The sequence below is a fragment of the Triticum urartu genome, chromosome 1 (genome assembly GCF_003073215.2).
Source record: "Triticum urartu cultivar G1812 chromosome 1, Tu2.1, whole genome shotgun sequence".
Classification (NCBI taxonomy): Eukaryota; Viridiplantae; Streptophyta; class Magnoliopsida; order Poales; family Poaceae; genus Triticum; species Triticum urartu.
This window is the reverse complement of record NC_053022.1, coordinates 347089368-347108800: the sequence shown is the minus strand read 5'-3', so window position 1 is coordinate 347108800 and position 19433 is coordinate 347089368. Positions and strand designations below refer to the sequence as shown.

The 19433-nt window shown below is 47.5% G+C and overlaps 1 protein-coding gene across 1 annotated transcript; it reads left to right on the top strand.

Moving 5' to 3' along the window:
* The first annotated feature begins 16885 nt into the window (after window positions 1-16885).
* LOC125511219 lies at window positions 16886-19132 on the top strand. Its single transcript, XM_048676545.1, has 2 exons — window positions 16886-17204; window positions 17832-19132. Exons 1-2 carry the CDS (start codon window positions 17145-17147, stop codon window positions 18582-18584), a joined length of 813 nt encoding a protein of 270 aa, XP_048532502.1. The 5' UTR covers window positions 16886-17144; the 3' UTR covers window positions 18585-19132.
* The last annotated feature ends 301 nt before the right edge of the window (window positions 19133-19433 follow it).

Genomic DNA, 19433 nt, shown 5'->3' with positions numbered 1-19433 from the left:
GATCTCTCCTCGCCTAATGTGATCCCGGATGAAGTGATACCGAATCTCAATATGCTTCGTCTTGAAGTGTTACACCGGGTTGAGAGAGATCTTGATGGCACTTTCATTGTCACACCAAAGAGGCACTTTGTCACAAGTGACACCATAATCCTTTAAAGTTTGCCTCATCCATAGGAGTTGTGCACAACAACTACCGGCTGCAACATACTCCGCCTCAGTGGACGAGAGAGACACACAACTTTGCTTTTTGGAAGACCAACTTACCAAAGAGCAACCAAGGAATTGGCACCCTCCGTAAGTGGACTTCCTATCCACTTTGTCTCCTGCCCAATCGGAATCCGAGTACCCTACAAGCTTGAAGTTTGATCCTCTTGGGTGCCATAAGCCAAAGTTTGGGGTATGAGCCAAATATCGAAAGATTTGTTTGACCGCCACATAGTGACTTTCCTTAGTTGCGGCTTGAAACCGTGCACAAATTCCCACACTCAACATGATGTCCGGTCTAGATGCACAAAGGTAAAGCAAGGATCCAATCATGGAACGATATACCTTTTGATCCACCACTTTACCATTGGGATCTAAGTCAAGTTGGCACTTGGTGGGCATTGGAGTGGAAGCCGGCTTGACGTCACTTAGCTTGAATCTCTTGAGCATGTCTTGAGTGTATTTGGATTGATTGATGAAGGTTCCTTCTCTTCTTTGCTTCACTTCGAACCCTAGAAAGAACTTCAACTCTCCCATGGAGGACATCTCGAACTTTGAGGTCATGAGAGCGGCAAATTCCTCATTGAAAGCTTTGTTAGGAGAACCAAAGATAATGTCATCAACGTATAATTGGCACACAAACAACTCCCCTTTGAACTTCTTGGTAAAAAAAGTGGGGTCGATTAGCCCAACTTCAAAACCATGGTCTTGTAACAACTCGGTAAGGTGGTCATACCACGCACGTGGGGCTTGTTTAAGGCCATAGAGTGCCTTATCGAGTTGATACACATGATCGGGAAAGTAGGGATCCTCGAACCTGGGGGGTTGCTTGACGTAAACCAACTCATTAATAGGACCATTAAGAAAAACACTTTTCACATCCATTTGTTGTAACTTAAAGTTATGATGAGAAGCATATGCAATCAACATGCGAATGGATTCAAGACGAGCAACGGGAGCAAAGGTTTCACCGTAGTCGATACCCTTGACTTGGGAGTAGCCTTGTGCTACCAAACGAGCCTTGTTGCGAATGATAATCCCATGGGCATCTTGCTTGTTCTTAAATATCCACTTGGTTCCTATGACATTGTGATTCCCGGTTGGTCTTGGCACCAATCTCCACACTTTGTTGCGCTCGAAGTTGTTGAGTTCTTCATGCATGGCATTGAGCCAATCCGGATCTTCTAGTGCTTCATAGACCTTGTGGGGTTCCACACAAGAGACAAACACGTGATGCTCACAATAATTTGCTAATTGTCTACGAGTGCTTACCCCCTTTCTTAAGCTTCCAAGCACATTCGTCATGAGATGATCCTTGGTGGAGAGCTTGGAAGCAACCTTGGCGGCACGACGCTCTAATTCCTCCTCGGGGGTGAGACGAGGAGTAGTCACTTGATCATCTTGAGCGTCGTCTTGGGCTTGTTCTTGTTCTTGAACTTGCTCGGAGGAGAGAACTTGACCTTGGGCATCACTTGATGAGTCAACACTGTCTTGAGCGTGATCTTGCCCTTGGTCATGTTCTTGAGGATGAGGGCCTTCATGTTGTTCTTCAGAAGCGTGTGGGCCTTGGGTTGGTGATGGCTCCACTTGAGTGGAGCTTTGTCCTTCTCCTTCGGCCACAAGGGGTTCCTCAATGGGTAGGATAAAGCCAACACCCATTCTTCTTATGGCTTGGGGAGGAATTTCATCACCTACATCACAAGTGCCATTTTGCTCCACTTGGGAGCCGTTATTCTCATCAAACTCCACGTTACACGTCTCCTCAATAAGTCCCGTGGATTTATTGAGGACACGGTAAGCATGAGAGTTTGTAGCATAGCCAACAAATATGCCCTCATAAGCTCTAGCCTCAAATTTAGACAACCGAACACCTTTCTTGAGAATGAAAAACTTACACCCGAATACCCGGAAGTACTTGAGATTGGGCTTGTTACCGGTGAGTATCTCATATGGAGTCTTGTTCAAGCCCTTGCGGAGGTAGAGCCGATTGGATGCATGACATGTGGTGTTGATGGCTTCGGCCCAAAAGTTATACGGAGACTTGAACTCCGCCATCATGGTCCTTGCCGCATCCATCAACGTCTGGTTCTTCCTCTCCGCAACACCGTTTTGTTGAGGGTGTAGGGTGCGGAATATTGATGCTTGATTCCCTCATCACTAAGAAATTCATCCAAGGTGTAGTTCTTGAACTCGGTGCCGTTGTCACTTCTTATTGTCAAGATCTTTGCATTGTGTTGATGTTGTGCTTCATTTTCAAAGTCAATGACAGTTTTTTGGGTCTCGCTCTTCCTCTTGATGAAATACACCCATGTGTACCTTGAGTAGTCATCCACAATCACCAAGCAATACTTCCTACCTCCAAGACTATCGAAGGAAGGAGTCCCAAAGAGATCCATGTGAAGGAGCTACAAAGGCCTCTTCGAATAAATGACAGTCGTGGGAGGGTGAGCCTTCTCATGTAGCTTTCCTTTGATACAGGCACTACAAGCACGATCTTTAGCAAAACTAACATTCGTTAGTCCACGGACATGGTCCCCCTTGAGGAGACTTTGCAAAGATCTCATATTGACATGGGCTAAACGGCGATGCCAAAGCCATCCCACATCAACTTTAGCCATTAGGCATGTCGCGATTTTAGTGGGTTGCTCCGAAAAGTTAATCACGTATAGACCGTTCTCTACATGCCCAACAAAGGCTACTTTAAGAGTCTTGCTCCACAAGAGGGCCACGGTATCGATATCAAAGAAAGTGGCAAAGCCCATGATTGCAAGTTGACGAACCAAAAGTAAATTGTATGCAAGGGACTCAACAAGCATGACCTTCTCGATCGTTAGATCATGAGATGACCACCTTGCCAAGTCCCAATACCTTAGAAGATGAGGCGTCACCCCACTCTACATTGGTGGGCATAGATGGAACCTTGTGCACATCCACCACCAAGTCCTTGCTTCCGATCATATGATTTGTAGCTCCGCTATCGAGCAACCATGATCCCCCACCGGAAGCAAACACCTATAAGAGATCAATGCTTGGTTTTAGGTACCCATTTTGTAATGGGTCCTTTGATGTTAGTAACAAGGGTCTTTGGAACCCAAATAGACCATTCAATGTACTCATGAAGAGAACCAACAAATTTGGCATAAACATGCCCATCACTAGCACGGCATAACACATAAGAAGGGTTAAAATCGTCGGCTTTGTTGGGAGGGGTGGCATTGCCCTTCTTGACATTGCCGCCCCTTGTAGTGCTCTTTTTCTTCTCCTCGGAGGCACTCTCTCCCTCCTTCACAAAGGTTTGCATGAGAGGAGGTGGTCTTTTGGTCTTGTCATTCTTCTTCTTGTTCTTGGAGTCGGGCACGTACCCAACCCCTTCCTTGGCCACAACTCCCTTTTGGTTGATCAAGAGATCATTGAGGTTCTTCTTGCCTTGTATGCAAGTCGCAAGACCTCTCTCAAGTTGCTCCTTCAACTTAGCATTTTCCTCAACAAGATGTATATGCTCACAACACGGGTTAGTAGCATTTGCATTGTCAATTAAAACCATATGAGGAAATGTTGCTTTCTCCTTAGTTAGCTTCACTTGGAGTTGATCATGAGACTCCTTGAGACTAGCGTGAATACCCTTCAAGGCCTTGTGGGCCTTGTCAAGTATATCAAACTCCTCTTTGAGTCTAGCAAGATCAACCCCCGAGTTTGGCCTTCTCGGAATTTAGCACACGAGAACCAATGAGGACATGATCATAATCTTTCTTTAACTTAGCATGATCAACGTTGTGTGACTCCTCAAGAGCCAAACAAAGACCCCGCTCTTCCTCAAGAGCATTGGAAAGATCCGAAATCTCATCGGCATAGTCACGACTATGCCCTTCCATCTTAGTGATGGTGTTTTCCTGAGCCTCGATCATGTCATTGGCTTCACCAAGTTGTTCCAAGAGAGCAACAAAGTGCTTCTTGGATTTTTCCTTGAGTTTGCCCATAAAGGCCTCAAACTCATTAGCCTCCACATTATCTTCATCAAGTTCATTAATGCTATCCGCTGGAGAAGGATGATTAACGATGGTAGTTTTGATGTTGGAGGTTACCTTGTTGGTGGCTTTAGCCATGAGGGACTTGGCGGTGATGCTCTCATTGGGTGAGTCGAAGAGAGATACCCGTGGAGTCGTCGCAATGGCAATGGAGGCCATGGCAACCGACTCATCACTTTCATCACCATCATCATCCTCATTGTACTCTTCTTGTACCACCAATGCCTTGGGAGGAGTCTTCTTGGTGAAGTTGCTCTTGTTGGGGAACGACTTGGCCTTGTCCTTTCGGATGAGCTTGCCACCATTGTCTTCCCTCTTCTCATATGGGCATTCCGCAACAAAATGACTCACGTTGCCGCAATTGTAGCAAGTCCTTACACGTTGCTTGCTTTTCGTGCCACTTGAGTTGTTTTTGCTAAAGTTTGGCCTCAAGTTTTTCTTGCTCCAAAATTGCCTTGAAGCAAGTGCCATGTGTTCATGATATGCATACTTCGTATCTTCGGGGTTGCTCTCCTCTTCTTCCTCTTCTTCTTCTTCTTCTTCAACGGTGAGCTTGGCCTTCAATGCAAGGCTAGGCCTCTTTGCCCTTTGAGAACGAAGCACCGCATTGTCAACGGTCTTTTGCAAAATGTTCATGGCCACAAACTCATCCAACACTTCGCTTGAGGTCAAAGTGTGGAAGTCCGGTCTTTGACGAATGACGGAGGACATGGCCTTGTGATAGGGCATCATTGCCTTGAGGAATTTTCGCTTGATCCAATTGTCATCTGTGTCCTTGCTCCCGTGATCTCGTAGTGAGACCGCGAGTTTGATTACTCTCCGATAAAGCTCACGAGGTTCTTCATCTTCTTTCATTGCAAACTCATCGGCCTCATCTTGTACCACTTCATAGTTGGAGCGTTGAATGCTTGCGCTTCCCCGGTAGAGAGAGACAACACAATGCCATGCATCTTTGGCCAAGGCGAAGGGACGAAGATGAGGTAGGTCTTCCGGTGGAATTGCATCTTGAATGATGAAGAGAGCATTCTCATTGAATTGATTGTCCGCGGCTTCTCGAGGAGTGAAGTTGCTTGGATCATGTGGATAGAAACCTTCTTCAATGATTCTCCAAAGGTTAGTGTTCACATGATTTAAATGACGTTTAAAGCGGTAAACCCAAGAATCAAAGTCCTCATTTTTCACAATCTTAGGGGGAGGATCGGCATGATTCAAATGAGTGGAAGGAACCGATCCACCATAAACAAGTGGTGGTTCCACATGGGCAAAGATGCCGGTGCCATTCTTACCACTAGAAGAACGAGCCTTTTCACTACTATCTTCCCCCTTGTCGGGGATAGCATCCGTCACCTTGTTGGCGGGGTCACCCACTTTCAACAGCGCGGTGGATAGTTTAAGCCCCTCAAGAAATTTAGTAAACATGCTTTCAACTTCGATCGTCATGGAGGTTTTCAATGTCTCCATGGCCACATTGAACTCCTCACGAGAGACCGAGGTTCCCCCATCGCTCGTAGACGAGATCGGATTCACACCGGAGTGTTCCTCCACACCGTCTACGGTATCAACCATACTCTTTGGACGGTAAAGTCCTTAATAAAGAGACGATGCTCTGATACCAATTGAAAGGATCGATATGGTTGACTAGAGGGGGGGGGTGAATAGGCAACCACCAATTTTTTACTTTTCTTTACCAAATTAAACTTTGCATCAAAGTAGGTTGTCTAGATGTGCAACTAGGTGAGTAACCTATATGATGCAATAACAACAAGCATACAAGCAAGCAAGAGAAGTAACACTAAAGATCTTGCACAAGTAAAGGTAAGAGATAACCAAGAGTGGATCCGGTGAAGACGAGGATGTGTTACCGAAGTTCCTTCCTTTTGAGGGGAAGTACGTCTCCGTTAGAGCGATGTGGAGGCACAATGCTCCCCAAGAAGCCACTAGGGCCACCGTATTCTCCTCACGCCCTCACACAATGCGAGATGCCGTGATTCCACTATTGGTGCCTTGAAGGCGGCGACCGAACCTTTACAAACAAGGTTGGGGCAATCTCCACAACTTAATCGGAGGCTCCCAACAAAACCACGAAGCTTCACCACAATGGACTATGGCTCCGTGGTGACCTCAACCGTCTAGGGTGCTCAAACACCCAAGAGTAACAATATCCGCTAGGGATGAGTGGGGGAATCGAAAATCCCTTGGTGGAAGTGTAGATCGGGGCCTTCTCAACCACTCCCGAGCAAATCAACAAGTTTGATTGGCTAGAGAGATAGATCGGGCGAAAATGGAGCTCGGAGCATTTAATGGAGCTTGAGCAATAAATGGAGCTTGAGGAGGAAGAGGTAGGTCAAAGGGAAGAAGAGGACCCCCTTTTATAGTGGGGGCAACAATCCAACCGTTGCCCCTCACCAACCAGCCCCGCACAGGGCGGTACTACCGCGAAGAGGGGGCGGTACTACCGCTAGGTCAGCAGTACTGCCGCACCAGCCAGCGGCACTGCCGCACAGAGGAGACTAGTAGGGAATAGGACCCAACGCGGTACTACCGCGGTGGTAGGGGCGGTACTACCGCTCCTGAAACGGTACTACCGCCTCTACAACCGCAACTAGTGCCGCAAAACTCGACACGAGAAAAAGACCCCTCGAGTCGAGGCGGTAGGAGCCAGACAGCCCAGCGGTACTACGGCAGCGGGGTCACGGGCGGGACTACCGCTGTGGAGCGGAACTGCCGCTTGTGACCCTTCGGCCGTACTACCGCTGGGACACGGAAGAGAGAGAGAGAGAGAATCTCTCCAAAGAGGCTAAGGATGAGGCGGTGGTGCCAGGCACCCCAGCGGTACTACTGCTGTGGAGTCACGGGCGGTACTACCACTGTGGAGCGGTACTGCCGCTTGTGGCTCCTCAACGGTACTACGGCTGGGTTGCGCGGTACTACCGCTGGGACCCAAACAAGGACAAAGAAAAGTGGAGAGATCTCTATAAGGGAATGGAAAAGCTCGTAGGGTGAGAAGCTGATGTGTACGTGTTGATTCCACCCATGCAATACCCCAGCGGACCCCCTCTTGATAGTACGGTGCCCTCTACGCAACTAGTCCACCGAGAAAGAAATGAAAGAGCTACACCATCTTGAAAGACACTCCGAAGGGAAGAAAACGTCTCGTGCCAAGGGTGAATCTGTGAACTATTCAAAGCACATGATTAGTCCGCAAACATGTTGTCATCAATCACCAAAACTACCTTGAGAGAGATATGTCGTAACAACTTGTGTGCCCTGTTGATGCCATGGAAGAAGAGGATCTCTGTGCAGGCCCGGCAGGTCTGCTCTTGGCAGATAGTGGTGGTTGTGCCTGCTTTCTTGTATCACGGCCGGAGGTGGCACCTGATGGAGGTGCTGGTGCAGTGGAAGTAGAAGATGCATGCGGTGTCCATGATGAAGATCGACCTGTAGAAAAGTTAGTTCGTGCCAATGTTTGTCGATCCTGCACTTCACGTTCAGCTTTACAAGCAAGATGGAATAAACAAGTGATATTATTATACTCCTTATACTCTAGAATGGTCTGAATCTCTCTATTTAATCCACCCATAAAATAGGCAAGCATAGCTTCATTCTCCTTAACAATACCACATCTAATCATGCCAGTTTGTAATTCCTGATAATATTCTTCTACAGAATTTTTTCCTTGTCTTAAGCGCTGCAATTTTTGAAGTAATTCAAGTTGATAGTATGGTGGAACCCAACGAGTACGCATAGCAGTTTTCAAAGCAGCCCAAGTAGCTGGAATAGGATATAATCTACAATGTTCAGACCACCATACACATGCAAAACTATTGAAATCACAAATAGCAGCAGCAACACGTCTCTCCTCGGGATATTGTAAACATGTAAAACGTTGTTCAGTTTCTAACTCCCAAGTAAGATATATATCAGGAGCATATCTACCCTCAAATGGTGGAATATCAATTTCAGTTTAGGAAGATGGTCATGATCTCGTACCTGAGCTGGTAATGCAGCCCTACCATTGCGATTATTTGCATGTGGATGACCTGGTGCTATTGGTTGCACGTAGTTCTGATTTTGATCAACCTCATCCTCGTAATCGCCCGCATAATCGTCCTCCTTAGTGGCAGTAGCAGGAGCCACAGAAACATCAACAGGAGGTGCAGCAGCACCAGAACTTTGACCAGGCTCAATGGGAATGCGCAGTGCTCATCCCACTTGATTTGGAAGGCGACGGTGCTGTTGTTGTTGTTGTAGAGGTGCGATAGGTGTAGCCGGCGGTGGTTGTGGAAGACGCGCGAGCAATTCATTAAACTTGTTACCGAGCTTTGTTTCGAACATCTTCTCAATTCCATCTATCTTCTCCATGGCCTCTTCAAATCTGTTTAGCACATCTTGCACCTGTCCACTCATCATTTGCTGAAATTTATCATGTAGCTCTTTGTTTGTCATGTTCTCCTAATCAGTCTCATCGGATTGTGATCCTGCCATGGTTAGCAGCAATAGAAACACACAAGAATATGATCCTACAGACTAATAGGAAGTGGTGGTGGTGGTGGTGTATCACAAATCCGGCAAGCGAATCTCAAATTCTTACCAGTTCTTACCCGACAGCAGGTGGTGATCGGCAACCGTTGTAGTCAAAACTCTCAAAGATTGGACAGAGCGATTGCCATGTGGTGTCAAACGCACGATGTAGATGTATGTGGAGCTGGGAAGGCTTATGATATGGTAGGAAAAATGTCAGCAATAATCAATTCAGAGATGCAAAGTTTAATAAATGCTCAACGACGGTACTATGCTGGTCCTAGGCTAGACCGTACTAGAGACGCGAGCCTAGAACACGAACAAAATCACGGAGCGGCACGTAAACAAGGGAGGAGCACTCTCTGAATCTTTTCCCTTTTTTCACCTTTTTTGCACTTTTCTTCCTCTCTTTTTTTGCTCCACAACATTTTTTTCGAAAAAGTCTACAAATGGTCTAAAAACCGCCTAGCCAGAATTTTCCAGACTTAGTTTTTTTTAAATGGAACTATTTTTCTACTGCGGGTGGCACGGAAATAGGGGGGTCCTACTCTGTCACGACTCGGAGTATGGCGAGATCTGGAAATCAAAAACAAAGAAACAAATACTGGACTCGGACTGGTGGCGGAGATGAATCTGGTGGAACTCAGATTGGTGGTCGTATATGGCGATGGTATATCTGGACGCGGATTGGTGGTGGTATATGGCGATGGTATATGTGGACTCAGATTGGTGATTATATATAGCGATGGTATATGTGGACTCGGATTGGTGGTTGTATATGGCAGTGGCAATGTATATGGTGGGGTGGTGGTATATGGCAATGATGATGACGATGGTGCGATGGCGGCGTGACAACCTATGAACAGAACTCGAAACTCTAAGGGACTAGACGCTAAGACAAGCAACTCGACATGATGATGCAACCACAAATTCAACAAAGAAAAACTCTAAAAATACTATGCAAATGCTCAGATTGGTTCCGATATGATGACATAACCCTATTTTTTTGGCTTTTTCGTGGACTACAGGTATGAAGAATAGACTCGACCTAAACTACAAAAAACTGTAAAATCTCACCGAGCAACCTGGAAATCTGATACCACTTTATATAGGCGAAGGTGTCCCGTTTTTCGATGAGATGATGATTATCGTTCCGGAGGAGTAGACTTTGACGATCCGACTACGAACATGCGAAGACGTCTCGCCTTAGCAATCGCTAAACCAACTCCGAGAGGTTATTGACCACGCTGGAGCACGATCAACCTGACCACGAAGGTCTATTTCCTGCAAGCAAATGAAGAACATGCAATAAACTAAGATTGCAATCTGGATATTGCAAATATAAGATGAAAGCTTTATTGATGAAGGTGGGGTTTTGTGACGCCTTTGTCTGGTCGTTGAACACAAACGAAGTACGCGAAGTTGTGGCTATGGTGAACTTTTAATCTAAACAAAACGCAAAGTCTAAACAACGCCCTAAGGGCTGTATATATGGAGGAAGAGGGGCGAATTTCGTGGCCCTTGGAGGAGGGGTCCGAAAACAACCCTAACTCTTGTTTCCCACACATACGGACTTCAAAATAGTCTATACTTAAGTATTTCGAAATTACATGGGCCTGGCCCAATAATAAGGTGATGCGGCACCTATAATAGTCTCTGGACGAAATTTATGAAGTGGCATCTTGTATATTTCGTCCAAGGCTTCATTCACTCCTTATGGTGGCTTCAAAGTCCTGAAATCATCACTTGTAACTCCGTTCTTGTTCCCCTTGCGCATGTCATCATCTCCATGTTTGGTCTTGCTCCAGTGTTCATCCCTCTTATCCATGCCAGGCCCTTCATTTGTAAGCAAAACACATGTATCCAACTTAGGCAGCATCATATTCTCATGAACATTAGAATCATTACCAAGAAACGAAAGTACCTGATAATTTAATTGGCGTGCGCGAGCTCTAGTAATTGGTCCAGTATGTATAGCAGCAGGGGTTGTGGGTGTAACAATGGTATTGATGTCCTCATCAGACGTGATCCAACCTGTGCGTGAGGAGGTTTCATCCTTCGGGATCTGGTCGAAGTGTGTTGCCGGCTTGGACCATCCTTAGGTCACCTCTGTCGACGTGGGGCTAGATGGCACATTTGGTCCTTGCTCCCTGATGCGGCTTGAAATTGTGTCGGTATTTCCCCAAAGAGGAAGGGATGATGCATTACAACTATGGTAGGTATTTCCCTCAGTTATGAAACCAAGGTATCAATCTTGTAGAAGAACCAACCAACACTATGTAAACGATACCTGCACACAAAGAACAAATCCTCACAACCCAACACGTAAGAGGGTTGTCAATCCCTCCTCAGAAAAAGATAGATCTGTTTGTATAAGTTTGGATAAATAGATCTCAGTAATACATGAAACAAAATAAATAAAGAAAAAGTGCAGGAAGGTAAAACACGAAAAATAGCAACGATAAATAAAACACCGCAAGATCGAACCCATCACAAAGCACCTCTTCCCATGGCAAGAAAAATTGATCTAGTTGGCCTAACTAAACCAAAGATTCGAAGAAGAAATACGAGGCTAGAAATAATCATACATATAAGAGATCAAAGAAGACTCAAATAATATTCATGGATATAGATCCGATCATAAACTCAAAGTTAATCGGATCCCAACAAACCGACCGCAAAAAGAGTTACATTGACCATTGTATTGAGAATCTGAAAGGGAGAAGAAGCCATCTAGCTACTACCTACAGACCCTTAGGTCTATGGTGGACTACTCACGCATCATCGAGAGGCATCAATGAGGATGATGAACCCCTTCGTGACGGTGCTAGATTGGATCTCGTGGTTCTAGAACTTGCAGTGGCTGGAATTATGTTTCGTCGACTCCCCTAGGGTTTCTGGAATATTTGAAAATTTATAAGGTGAAGAAGCGGTGCAGGAGACCTCCGTGAGGCCCACAACCCACCTAGGCACGCCTAGGCCTCCTGGCATGCCCAGGTGTCTTGTGGTCCCCACGGGGATCCCCTCTGGTGCTTTCTTGGCCCCCAAGGTGTCTTTTGGTCCCAAAAAATCTCCAAATTTTTTGTAGAATCTTCGACTTCCAAATTTTCTTGTTATTACTCAGCGATACCTCAAAATAATAAAGAGGTATGGTGAAAGGGGATCGCCTTGCCGTAGACCAATTTTTCCATTACTCCAAGGGCCTGGGATTCCATTTAGGAGGACCACAGTCTTACTTGAGACAAGTAACGTTCTGATCCACGCAACAGTTCTGGGCAGGAAACCCCTTGCGAGCAAGATGAGAAGAAGAGACTCCCAATAGATTGAGTTGAAAGCTTTCCAGAAGTCGAGTTTGAACACCATAGTGGGTGCGTTTCGAATGCGGCAGACGCTGAGAAGGTCGGTAGCATAGATAAAGTTCTCAGCAATGCACCTCCCCGAGATAAAGCCAGTTCGGTCTCCATGAACGAGGAGAGGGATGAGTGGTTTAATCCTGTTTGTGATAACTTTAGCGATCGCCTTAGGAGGGCAGTTTTGGAGAGATATGGGCCTGAAGGCATCGGGGGTTCTGACCAAGTCTTTTTCTGGGAGGAGGATCATGTGGGCTCGGTTGAAACGCTCAAGATCGACCCGAAGGTTGGCGAAGTCATCAAAAAAAAGGAAGATCACATGTTTGATGTTATGCCAGGATTTTTGGTAGAAACCTGGTCCAAGACCGTCTGGCTGAAAGTGCAACTAATCCCCGGGTGGTTTTGATAATTCATAGCAACATATATCTCATTGAACTAATGTCCATTCAAGTTAAAAATTTCAGGATGTTCAATGATTGGCATGACAAGGACTAGTGATTGTGGACCCCTCAAAATGCTAACGACATGGATTGGCAAAAGCTCAAGACTCTATATTTTTGGTTAAGTGATCCAAGATCACATTGAGTCCAATAGAAAAGCCAATACTACTAAAAAGGGGTGAGGTTTTAATTATGATCTATTTGCTCAAGTGCTTAGTGATATTGCTCCAAAACAACCCTCAACTACTTTCTATATCCAAATATGTCAAAACCCCTACGTTCCAACTCGGCTCCACAGAAATTTCCTCATCCGGACCCACCGAGTTCATCTGGACACTGCCACTGCCAAACCCTAACAAATCGGATCCACCGATATGGTTCTCAGTCCCGCCGATCTTGCCTGCCCAACCTTCTGTAAACAGTTGCAATTATTTCAGTCTCACCGAGTTTTGCGATCGGTCCCACCGAGATGACTTGGCAAACCTTCTGTAACTTGTTGCAATAATTTCGGCCTCATCGAGTTTTAAAAATCGGTTTCACCGAGACAGCGTGCCAATCTTTCTGTTGCCTTATTACTTCACTTCGATCCTATCGAGTTGATGCAGTCGGTGTCACCGTTGACAATGTTTTTTTTTTTTGAGTTTTCGTCACTGTCGACAATGGCTTTGACTTTTTCCCTTTGGTTTTAGAAGAGATTTCAATATGAATTACATACGGATGTTCCGATGTATATAAACATATTTTAAAGTGTTGATTCATTCATCTTGCTTTTTATGTAGTTTATATATATTGTAATCTCTAAAAGGATGTGCATTTAGAAACAGATGAAGTAATAAGGAGGGAGCGGTTATTAAACAAGTTGATTTTGCAATTGAATAACAGTTTTGCTAGAACTCATTTAGATGAGATATAATTTGGTCTCATTCACCTTTTATATCCATTGAATGTGATGCTATAAGATGCGTGTGTGCTAATGTTGATTTTATTTGTTCTTGTTTTCCAAATAAATAAGACCAAATTATATCTCATTTAGATGAATTCCAGGTACTCCCATTGAATAATAAGATAAGAGATGACCCAGAATCACACGGCAAGAGGATCAGCAGCCAGCGAGCGCCCTCGAGCGTGTCGAGGCCGTCGCCTTCAAAGCTTTTGCGTCGATATTTCCCTGGCAGAATTGTCTCCCGTTGCCATCACATCACAGATTCCAGTTGCTACTAGCGCAGCGTACGTGCCCAACCAACCACGCGAGGGAGGCTGGAGGACCCTGCCGGACAACCAACAAAACTCCGTAACCTCCTCCCCAATCTTTCGAAAGTGCTCCGACTCATCATCATCACACTAACCAGCGATTGCCCGTGTGGGGAACGGAGGGACAGAGATCAGTCCGCGGCATGTCGGTCCGTCCGGAGACGATCCAAGTCGCCACACGCATCATGATGATCAACTGCATTTCTGCTGCCGCCTGGCCCTGCCCGGTCTGCACGCACCCTCAGACTTCCCACGAATTTACGGCGACGACGATTTTCGCGGAAACTACTTCACCGTGTCGCACGAGTCATACTTGTCACTGAGGCTAGAACGCATTCATTCACTCGGTTGCTGGCACGGCAGGGAGCAGCGATGACATCTCATCTCGTCTCAGAGGTCGGTCCACGCCGACGCGAACCGGAGACGGAAACGGCACGAGCCTGCACGTACGGGCGTCCATGGACGGGTCAATTTATCTCGTGGCGACGCACGTCACGGCCCACGGTCGGCAACGGCGACGGCAATGTCGTCAGCCGCGCCTTCCCGCTGGTGCTGGTCGACTCGCCGCCCGTGGACGGATGGGCGGCGGCAGCGACTTGTCAAGCGCGTGCGTGCCCGCCGCCCATTCACCTCCGCTTCCTTTCCCTTCGAGAAAAGTCTCGCGCATTTCCTCGGGTCGTTTTCGGCTGAAATCCGAGCGATCCATCCAATCCACGGAGAAACTTTTGCCGCACAACGAAATCGATCAAAACACATACATAAAGCAGCATAACATGGTGTTGTCCCAGTGGCATTAAGATTAGCACCATCTATTTTTGCAGTTTGCTGATTAGGAGATGTATGTAGCCAGCGACATCACAGGGTTAACACAAGCGAAGAAGGGGCACGCTTGATTTGGCTGCACACACGCACACAGGGAGGGAGGGTTTTTGGGGAGGCAGGCAGGGCATGTGGCTGGCCCTGCAATCCGGGGGGTCGCTAGATGTGTATACAATAATAAGTACCTGACGAAGTGTGTCATTAAGGTTAACGGCTCCACTGCCTCCTCCCTGCTCCCCGCTAGCTTTTGTTAATCAATTAAGAAAAAAAAACAGAGAGAGAAAGAATCGATGCAGCGGCATGTGAATAAAGAAGGCGCAAAGCGGCTTTGGTGGATGATAGTATCATGATTGAGTGGCGGCAGAATCTTTTCAAAAACCCACACTTTCTGCCCCTTTCCAGTTTTATACTTGCTCCTCTCCTCCCTCCGATGCATGTTGGGAACAGCAAACGGAGCGTCCATTTGATCTGATCCCACGCAAATTCATCAGCTTCAACGAACAAACCAAGCTGCCCCCCATTTCTTTTTTGTTTGGATAAAGCTGTTCGTGTGTGCTGTTTTTAGTAGCAGTGGTTGAATTCGTAGGGCGGCATTATTGGCGGTGGCAGGAGCTCAAGGCCTAGAAGCTGGAAACGAGCAATAAGTAATCCAAAGAATGGAAGGTGGCAAAACCGATGGTGCAACCGATCCAACCTAAGCACAATCATCAGCACACCCAATGGCACAAACAAAGAACAAGAATTGACGTACTACACAACAGTTGGCAGCTACTATCACAGGCTCGTTTGTTTAATCACGCACCCTACACGAACACGAGGAAACCACACCGTTCAGCGAAAGATGAGGTGAGGTGAGGTGAGGGCAGCTCAACTGCCAAATGCTGCGCCGCACCGGTGTTGGGTTAAGTTAAATGCAAATGTAAGCACAGTGTGCTAGCACTGGCCAAAGTCAAGGATATTAGTACCGGGAAAGTGCAAGTGCATTCCGTGCTATATACGGAGGAGCGCTTCTGAATTTGTCATGTCCCACAAAAGGTGAATTAACTTTGGGATGCCATTCTTAGTTGATTACCACTTGGATGCTTGCTCACCAAGCATTTACCTTGTTTGGAAATTAATATATATATCTCTCTCTCTCTCTTCCTTAAGCAATGCTACCCATACACTCTTGACCAACATTTTTTTCATCCTACCCGTAAAAAGAAAAAACATTGTTTTCACCCAGTACTAACATGCGTACCAAATGAATTCCTTTGCTTTCATCTCCATTGTTGGGTCATCCACTCATCCTCTCCTTGGGAGTTAGGACTAATGTAGTAGTAATGTCTCTTCTAATGCATGCGCATGTGCTTAGATGAGATGCTAAACGAATTAAAGGGTTAAGCAACTAAAGTCTTCACTGCATGGGTGCATAGTTTGTTTTGGTAGCTAAGCTTCTTCATTTATTCCTTTAGCAACTAAACTCTTTTACACCATGTGATACATGTGGTAAGCAATCCAAACAACTTAAAAAAAAAACTAAACTCTTTTACGTTTACGTGACATGTTTACCATCTGCGCACCGTGGAACATTGGAAGGGTCTGACGTGCGAAACTCTACTCCCTGCACACACACACACACACAAATGAGGAGACTTTTAGCCGTCATAAACCGTAAAAAAGATATTAAAAAAATGTAAAACCAGCCGTGACATATATTTATTCGAACTGGCTTAGCTATATATAGCCGCCGCCTAAACCTGCCAAGCACGGACAAAGCGTGACCCAAAGAGAAACGCGCCGTGGAGGAGCCAGCACTATACCAACACATGCGGGGCTAGGGCATCAGGACCACCACAAAGCACAGTGCAAGTGTTGCAACTCAATCAGATCAAGTGGGGCGGGGTGAAATGCCCGTCCGTCCGTCCGTCCAAGCAGGGAACACGTGCCCAAACCCGGACGCACAAGGGGCCGGGGTGCACCGCGCCGGGTGCCCCCTGCATTTCGCTCAGACCATAACCTGAGGTCACAGAGCAGGAGGCTTAATTAATCAATCAATTGATTAATCCGGCACTTCGCTTTCAATCCCTGTTATTATTAATCAAATGCGAGAGGGGAATTGAAGGCCGCTTTGCGAATAACGCATCTGGCGCTGCTAATTAAGCCTGATCGATTGATTAATCCGGGGTTTAGGAAGAGCGGCTACCAGGGGAGGGGGAAGACGACTTGGTTTGGTTGGGTCTGGCGGTCCGGGTGGACGACTGACTGACTTGGGACGATAAGAACGAGACACGCGCGAGAGACCCCTCCCATTCCCATTCCCATTCCCCTGCCGTTCCGTTCTACTAAACCCCTCCCTCCGTCGTCTACTTCTAGACTCCCAGCCCATCCGCCCATATATCGCTTCTTCCGCCGCTCCGCTCCGCTTCCCTTCCACGCGCACCAACCGCCGCCTGCCTGCTCTTCGATTCCCCCGAGGCCCCAGCAGGACAAGGAGCAGCAACCCCTTCTTCTGCTTCTGCTTCTGCTTCTTGTTCTTGGTGCGGTGCGCGGGCATGGCCATCGACCACGAGTCGCCCTTCAAGGAGCTCCGCCTCAAGAACAGGAGGATCATGGTAATTGATTGATTAGCCCACCCTCCTTCCCTCTCCCCTAGCTGCTACCGCGACGGCGTATCGCCATTCCTCTCCTGCTTGATTGGTAGTAGTAGTAGTACTGGTTTCTTGGCTTGTTTGTACGTTTCTTTTTGCTTCGTCCGTGCTTGCTCCTGTCTGGGGTGAGGGAATGAGGGGGAACTGGTTGTGTTACTGTTGCATCGGGCGTGCGGATTGCTGTTGCTGGTGCTGCCGGAGCGGGATCAGTTCGTTCGTCAATCCTGGGAGGAATGACGGTCAAAGCATTGATTGATTCTTGAGGTTTCCCTATCTTGTGCGTTAACCCACCCACCCTTCTTCTCCCCCGCCCCCTGATTAATGGTGGTGTTCCTCTTTTGGTTCCGCGTCGTCTCTCTGCTCCAGCATTTGGATGCGTTGGGATTTGGCACCAGTCCTCGCCTTTATGTTTTCTTTTGTTTCTTCCCTTTGATTGATTGATAGAGTACTCGCACTAGATTGTTTTCTGGCAATCTTGTCAGCGTTCAGACGAGATCGATTTCTTGATTGTCAGGATGCCAATGTTTCCATCGCTGGACGTTTCTTGTTCAACTGACCAATCTTTATCTTTCTTGTGGTTGTTGTGTGCAGGGAGGCGGCGCCCCCGAGCCGGACGAAGAGGAGGCGGAGGCGCAGGTGGCCGCGCCGGCGGCGGCGGGGGAGGAGGAGCAGTGGCCGCAGTGGCTGCGCCCGCTGCTGTCCGCGCGCTTCTTCGCGCAATGCAAGACGCACACCGAGTCGCACCGCAGCGGCGAGTGCAACATGTTCTGCCTCGACTGCGCCGCCGGCGCGGCCGCCGGCGCGGCGGCGCTGTGCTCGCTGTGCCTCGCGCACGCGCACCGCGGCCACCACACCATCCAGATCCGCCGCTCCTCCTACCACGACGTCATCCGGGTGTCGGACATCCAGCGCTTCATGGACATCGCCGGCGTGCAGACCTACGTCATCAACAGCGCGCGCGTCGTCTTCCTCAACGAGCGCCCCCAGCAGAAGCAGCCCGGCAAGGCAGGCGGCGGCGGCGCCGGCAGCGCCAACCTCTGCGAGGTCTGCAGCCGCAGCCTGCTCGACAACTTCCGCTTCTGCTCCCTCGGCTGCAAGGTCACCGGCTGCTCCTCCGACGGGGGCGGCAACGACAAGGCGAGGACGATGACGCGGGCCAGCAGGCCCGGCCGCGCCAAGGGCTCGTCAGACTCGGAGGCGGCCTCCTCCTCCTCTCCCCTGCGCAATGCCGGCAGGCAGAGCTTCACGCCGTCCACGCCGCCGCCGCCGCCGCCCCCAGCGGCCAAGCGGCGCAAGGGCATCCCGCACCGGGCGCCGTTCGGCAACCTCATCATCGACTACTAGGCGGCGCGCACCGCCCGCCATTGACAAAGCTGCGACCCGCACGCCCAGTTGCAGAGTGAATGGAGCGAGAAAGCGGCCACCACTTCGGTGCCCGCCATTGCCTTCGGTTGTGCTTCTCGATGTGGATTCCACCATTAGCTTTTCAGGGAGAAAGCAGGCAGGCAAGAAAGGGAGGTGGATGGATGGAAGCACAGCTGAAAAAGCACCAGCCTTTTCTTACCGCTTATAATCATCTTCTTCATCATCATCATCGTCACTAGGACAGAAACCAAAAATTACCACACCACAGAGAGATTATTACTGTATATGATTATGGCCCTGCTCTACTACTATTTCTACCACCACACTAGACTTGAGTTTTGTGATAAATGTTTCTAGGTAATACCAGGCAATGCGCCGGTGGTAAGCTAGCTAGCTAGGGTAATAAGCGATTGCTACTTGTTAATCAGTTTTTGTGATAGCTTGTGCTTTCTTCATCTGTAAATATGGAGTGCTGGGAGAGGATGGACGACTGCTTGTTAAGAAATATGGTGTTGCTCAACCTTCAATCTTCTTTCCGTATGGGTCAACGTCTGATTCTGAATTGATTATTATCATCATTATTACTCCCTTCATTTCACAATGTAGTGCTTTCGTTTCAAGTTTGACCGTAACTTTAACTATCAAGATCGATTGCGGCAAGAGCAAAAATTATATCATTGAATTCGTATTCGAAAGAAGTTTTTAATTATATAATTTTTTCTCCCGCCGCAGTTGGTCTCGTTGGTTAAATTTATGGTTAAAATTGGACCTTGGGAGGCGTGGACGCACTATATTTTAAAATGGAGGAAGTATTATTCATCTCTCTTG